The 7,582-nt window shown below is 18.7% G+C and overlaps 1 protein-coding gene across 1 annotated transcript; it reads right to left on the bottom strand.

Moving 5' to 3' along the window:
- Positions 1-1,107: 1,107 nt before the first annotated feature.
- Positions 1,108-4,607, bottom strand: SRAE_2000098400 (Hypothetical protein; the record flags this gene model as incomplete). Its single annotated transcript, XM_024651881.1, has 5 exons — positions 1,108-1,181; positions 2,783-2,857; positions 3,452-3,546; positions 3,633-4,466; positions 4,534-4,607. 5 exons carry the CDS (start codon positions 4,605-4,607, stop codon positions 1,108-1,110), a joined length of 1,152 nt encoding a protein of 383 aa, XP_024505514.1.
- Positions 4,608-7,582: the final 2,975 nt, after the last annotated feature.

Genomic DNA, 7,582 nt, shown 5'->3' with positions numbered 1-7,582 from the left:
TATTTAATATTTTTTTTTAACTTATAATTATATTTTCACTATTAACCCCAATAATTATTAGGATCACAGTCATAAACTACAGAGTGGTTCACGAAGATTTTCCTATTGAACCAAAATGGTATATAATAACAAAAAAAGGAAAAAACTTTGGTAGTATTTAATTTGGTAGTGCTAATATTTTTATTATTTGCACGGTTTCAATGTCAATTTTGTAATTATTTTAAAATGTTTTGACTAATTGTATTTGTAATGAATTTTTAATTTTTATAGATAAATTGTTGTTTATTTTTAATATGTATAATTGTAATATTTTTGTAACATTTGAAAATATGAAAAAAAAATTACAATAAATAAATTTTCACGATAAAAATATGTTTCTTTTTGAAGAATCACAAAAAATATCAGGAGAAAGAAAATTAATAACTTTTTTAGAATGAAACTACTAACAATATAAATTTACAAGATGACTGAGAAAACTTTGGAATATATTATGCCAAGAATTCAGAAACAAATTTTTTTTCTGAATCTTAAAGTAAAAGATTTGAAAAATCTTGAAATTTTTTCAGATATAGAATCGTAAGAAAATAAGTTTCATCTTAAAAAATTTTGATTAATTATTTTAAAAATAATAATAATAAGATTTTAATTTAATATTCATTTTAAGATATAATGAATGAATTATTTACTAAAAGTTTTTCTAAAAGTAATAAGTTTAAAGTTTCTAAACTTAAAAATTGAAATTAATAAAATAAGTTTATCTTTGTAGTATAAATATTATTTAATTCAGAAGTCTTCTATTTAATTAAAAAGATGCCATTGACAGCTTTATGTAACATGACATTCTGTTTTTTTTCATAGAAGTACTTTCTTTTAACATAATAAAATAAGAAATTTTTGTTTCAATACAACATGATTAGCAATGAATATTTCATATAAAAAGTATGTCATTTTATAAATGAATACAAGAAACCTTTTTGGGGTAACTTTCAATTCTTCCGATAGTACATTTTGTACAGAGAAGTTTATGTGCAAAAACTTTTATGGACCATTTTGTATTTAGATTAACTAACTTCATTTTTTCTATAATGTCAGGAATATTAGAAAGTTTCATATCTGTTCAACAGCTGCATTTGCTGTTGACTTGGCATCACTTCTATTTTGAATTCCGTTATCCATTAATGCTTTAAAAAATAATTAAATAAAAATTATTTGTATATAAATATCATAAAAAAAAATTTTTTTTTAATTTACACACAAAGATAAAACGCTCATTTTTCGTTATATGGGATAATTTTGGACACAAGAATCATTTTTCTTCATATTAAAGTTGTGATAAATTTTTTTAAATATAAGGATAAAGGAAGTATATAATTGAGAGAGAAAAGTTAAATTACATCTATACGATATATCAAATGATGAATTTAACTAAAAAAAAACAAGAAAACGAAAATACAGGAAAAAAAAAAACTTGTGATTAATCAGGATTATCTTACAAAGAAACATATCAAAATATGAAGCTTAAAATGTTAATTTCATATAAATAATTTATCATTTGACTACTTTCTTTAAATTTAAGTAGTCTGCATTTAAAAATAAAAAATATTGTACTTTATTTAGTAAAATAATTCTATTTGAGAAATTACTAAATTTTAAATGTTAATAAGTTAAAAAAGCCAACATCTGTTAAAAGTTTTAAATTATTGTAAAGTTATTTTCTCTACTTTGTCAATTTATAAATTAACTTAGAAGTTAAAAAAATAAAATAATTATTTAAGAGATATAATTTAATTAGATAAAACATTTTTTTTTTGAATTTTATCTAAGAATTAGTTTATAACTTTTTTTTTCTTTTATTTTTATTATTCTTTTGTTTGTTTTTTATAAAATAATTTTCTTACCCACCATTGAAAATCGCTCAAAAATATGAAGGACAACCCTTTTTTAAGATTAAAATTTTTCGTAATCATACAAATTGCCAAAATGATAAATGATCATTGTAGAATAATTTATTTTTTTGTGGTAAACGGAAAATGAGCAGCTTTTACTTTTCTATGTAATAATAAGATTATATTATTTTCATATGAACAAAAAAAAAAGTTATATATTAAAACAAAATAACAATAATTGAGAACTTAAACCTTAATCAATCTATTTTTCATAAGTCTTTTAAAAAGTTTCTTTTTTAATCTTTTTTATTAGTAAAATATTGTAGTGTATCATACTGTCTAGATTAAAGTCCATATTTTTTTTTGCGCAATCATTATATTATATTTTTTAAAATAATTAGTTAAATTTTAACATAACAAATCATACTATTTAACTCCCATAAAACCCATTTTTTTAAATTGAAATATAGATTTCTTTCTAAACAGTATAAAAATTTTTTTAATTATTAAAAAATAAAATAAATAAATTATTATGTTAATAATTAGATTGCAAACAAAAACACATAATTTATATATATTTAATTAACATTTATTGACAAATCAACGGATAAGCTCTATATATATAAGTGTATGGTAGTGTAAAAATAATTAAATTAAAAAAAATAAAAATTTAGTATAATAATTTAACACAGCAAACACATTAACTGATATAAAAAAAAACATAATATTAACAATAGGTTTTTTTTTTGAATGATTACTAAGAGTGATCAAATAGTTGTTATAATTTTTAGAAGCGTTCAAAATAAATACTAAATCTAAATTTTTTTTTCAATATATTGTCTATCAAACATTAGCATGAGCGGCTCTTTGGTAAGGAATTTGAACCAAATTAATACCGAAGACGCCACTTGTATTTGTTCTTGAGTTATCTCCACTATTACCACCATAATTGAAATGATATAAATTATCTTCTGAAATAGTTGAAAAATTCAAGGTGAAATATGTAAAAATGGTTAGTTTTAAATTTTTGGACTTATTTTTTTTTTGTATAAAAACAGGAAGACATAAAAATATTTGTCATTTTTGATAAAATACTGTTTTGCCATATTGATGTTTTGTAAAAACAAAAAGTGTAATAACAAGCGAAAGGAAAATTAAAAAATTAAATTTCAATTGCATATAAATATGTTACATACAAACATTAAATTTTAAAATAAAAGTTGTTAAAAATTACATTGTATATATTCAGAAATGTTATATTTTTATAGAAATAACAAAAAAATATTAGTATAAACTAAAGATGTTTGTTAATATACATTCATAAAAAAAAAATTGCTTTTTAAAGAACATATGGTAAGTCCAAACATTTTTTTGTTTCCTGAATATTGTTTTGTTTAAATTTTTAAACAAAAACTATTTTTTTAATAGTTAAAACTACAGATTGGTTTAAATGACAAAAAAAAATGAATACATACATATAAAATAAAGAAAATTATAAATAGATTGAACGTTAGAAAGATAGACAAAAACAAATAGTTAGTGAAATTACAATTCATACCACATACCTCCTACAAATCCAGCTTTCCACCTTCTATTAGGATCAGAGTTAGATTTTCCTCTTTGTGAACCACGTCTTGTAGTTGTTCTTACAAAACATAATCTAAATATAAAAAAAAAATAATGTATAAAATAAAATTATTAAATATTTTATTTTTTTAATGTTTTTTTTTAAATTATTAAACATACCCTATAGCCATTAAACAACATGATAAGGCACAAACTCCAAAAACTATTAAGGCCCAACTTGGAATATGATTTCCTACTTTTGTACTTGATATATGACTATCAGCATTTGATAAAATTGTAACAAATTTATCTAAAGTTGATTCAATAACAGATAATAATGGATAACCATTTAATAATTTATCATTTTCCATAATTAATGTTTCTTTTATGACAGCTGAATGATAAAAAAAGAGTGAATTTTCTTTTTTTGGATTTGACATATCTAACCTTTCAATAACTGTTGGTCCAAGTGCTACAAATATCATTGGTATACTTTTTCCAGGTATTACATTATATCCCTCCCTAATAAGTTGTTGTGGTCTATTTTTAATAATAAAAAATAATATTTCTTCACCACAAAATGATGCAGACCATCGATCACGAATTATTTCAGCAAATCTATGACCATACATTTGTACAGAGGTAGGTGTTGAAAAAAGATAATCATTTCTTTTTTTATTAACTAAATGTTGTAATGTTTTATTAATAGGACAATAATCTCTATTATATTCATCTTTGATTGCCCCTTCAACAGGTGTTAATTGGCGAAGGAAGGCAAAAACAAATTTATACCAACATGGATATTTATTTGAATTATTACATATACAATTATCACCCTTATCACTATAAATTTTTTCTATTTTTTCATTTAAAACTGTTAATTCTGTATGAGAAAATATATGATCAGGATCACATATTAATCCCATTGATCCAAACATTGGTAATATTCCACAATTTGTTGTATCAGTAACAGGAGGATAGGCACATGGAGATATATTTATTAAACTTTCACATCTAATTTATTATTTTAATTTTAATTTATCATTACAATAATATTATAAAATAATATCTAAAAACTTACTTTATTTTCTTAAATAAACATATTAATATTATAAAATAATTATAAAAATAATATATTGAATTAATTTTTTGCATTCTTTTTTTTAGTATAATAAACATTAGTATAGTTTTTTTAAATAATTTTACCTATTTAAAATAATTTTTTTTTAAATAAAGTCATTGAATATTATATTACTATATTTCTAAATAAAAAAAAAAATTAAACAATGTTATTTATAAGTAATATATGTTAAAAGCTACTCTCGATCATTATAAACTTTTTTAATTTTTAATATTATGCTTTTCATTTGCCTATTTTAAACCATTATTTAAAATACAAAATATTATCTAAATATATACATATATATATATATATATATACATTAATATGTATTAAGTAAAACATTATATATATATAAAGAAAAAAGCCAAAGGGATGTTTGTATTAGTTGTCTAGAAAATGTATATTAAAATTAATATGGTACTCATAATAATGATAATTTAAAAGATATATATGTAGATGAATATTAAGAAAATTGAAAAATAACGATATTTTTAAGAAAAAAGGATTTTGATGTTAATAGAATTTCAATATTTTTTTTACTATTAGTTAATTAACATTAAATGACATTAATAAATAAAATTAAATTATTAATAAATTTTTTTTAATACGGTAAGTGGTAAATGTTATGAATGATTATTTTATTTAAAAATATTTTTACAACTTTTTTTTTTAAAAAAAGGGCAAAAAAAATAAAGTTATAAAAATAATAGTAAAAAAAAATTATTTTTTTTTAAATAATCATAATAATAATAGTTATCTAATTTATACAATATTATAATAAAAAATAACGTATATATATTTAAATGTTTATTTGCTTTATAATTCCAACAAAAAAAAAATAAAATAATAATAAAAACAAAGAAAAAAAAAATAAAGAAATTTGGTATAAAAGATAAAATCATATAAAAATAATCTCATTATATGATATCTTTATACAAGCTTACATAAAAGCATATTTAATATACCCTAAAATCTTTTACTTTTCTATTTCAACTTAAATAAAAATATTATATTTCAAAGATATCATGCACATTTAAACATTGTAAATATCCATGAACAAAAAAAAAATTTATATTATAATTTTTTTTTGTCTTGTTTTCCTTGTTAATATTTACAAAATAAACATTAGTAGACCAAAAGATAATTTGTTTATTTCATTATTAGTTAATTTTATAATTACTTTTATAAGCTTTCTTAGTAAATATCTTATAAAATATTAAACATTTTCCTGAGACATGAAAAATAGAAACTAAATAACTTAAAGTTTTTCTTTAAATACTTTTGCATATTAATGTTAAAATTTCTTTATTAATCTCCATAATTTTAGATTCACTATATATAATATTCTAAATATAGAATAATATTAGAAAATAAAAATTTTTATTTTGTTATTAATTATAAATAAATTAGTTGGTGAATTTTTTTTTTTTAAATATTAATTTTTTGATTTTTGAGATTTCTTTCTCAAAATTATAAAATATTTTGTCTAGGGTAAAATAAAAAAAAACATTAAATTGAGTTAGTAAAATTTTTGTCAAACAAAATAATGAGTAATATAAAATTCTTTATACATGCATCTTTTTTATTTTTAAGAAATAAAAATTAATGAAGACAGATTGTAATGAAATGTTTCTATTACATAAATTAATGACATATGTATTATATAAATTTTTTTTTTATCTAATAATTTAGTCATTTTATAATTAATTATAAAACTTTATTAAATTATTATTATTTATAATTTCCCCATTATTATTTAGATAATCTTATATTTATTCATTTTACTTTATCATAAAATAGTTAATATTATTGGTAAAAAAAAAATTAAAAAGGTAAAAAATATATATTATGTTTAGTATATATATTTATATTAAAATGTGATAAATTCAATTCGTTTTTATTTTTAAGAATGGTTAAACATTTATACTTACTTCATTTGGTTAATAAATTTGGATTACTTAATATATATATATTTTGGTCCCTCTTTCCAGAAAACCATAAATATAGGACATCAAAAATTGGGTATAGGTTGTATAAATGATTATAAAAATTTTTTATTGAATAAGGATAAGCAAAAAAATAGGGAAATTAAAGTAGAATAAGAAAAAGATTTGTCTACAGATGATACAATTTTCAGAAGAAAAAAAATAATATAATGATAAAAAAGGATAAATAAACTTCTAAATTACCATACACACTTGAGAGTCAAAAAAAAAGAAAAAAAAGAAAGCGAATGAATGTTAATGAATTAAAATATCGTGCTAATTTACAAGAAAAATGTAATTTTTAATGATAAGAAATAATAATATAAATTAATGATACAGTAGTTGACAAATTATTTAAAAAAAATACAATTTATATGAATATATAAATAAAATGATATAAAAAATTTATATATATTTGAAGAATAATAAAAAGGTATTTTAGAAAAAAAAAATTATTCATATATAAAAATTTGCAAAATATTTAAAAAATTTTGTAAATAATCTTATTTTTGTCACAAAAATAGGCAAAAAAAAAAAGATTAAAATTTAAATTTAACTAACAATTTTGTTATATTTAATAAAAAAAGTTTTGTTTGGAAGAAAGATAAATTTTCTTATATGATAATAAAATTTGTTTAGAACAATAAAAAGGTAAAAGATAAAAAAATCTATTTTAGTTAAAAGAAAATAATTTTATAAAACTAAAGAATGACAAAACAAAAAATTTGATTATCAAAATACTACATATCTTAAGAAATTGTATTAATAATATGAGATAAAAGAATAGGAAATGAGAAGTCCGATTAAAGGGGGTAAAAAGAAACAAAATGATAAATGACTAAAAAGAAATTTTAAAGAAGTTTAATTGGAAAAGAATACAATTTTTGTTTAGAAGAGATTAACATAGATAATTATGTCAGAAATTAAGTATACTACCCCCTAACAAAAATTTATATTTTCCAACATCTTTCTTCTCTTGACATTTAAAATGAAATTTAAAGATAAATAGGATAATTAATTTA

The sequence above is a fragment of the Strongyloides ratti genome, assembly GCF_001040885.1.
Source record: "Strongyloides ratti genome assembly S_ratti_ED321, chromosome : 2".
NCBI lineage: Eukaryota > Metazoa > Nematoda > Chromadorea > Rhabditida > Strongyloididae > Strongyloides > Strongyloides ratti.
The sequence above is the reverse complement of the archived record's forward strand: the minus strand, read 5'-3'. Positions and strand labels throughout refer to the sequence as shown.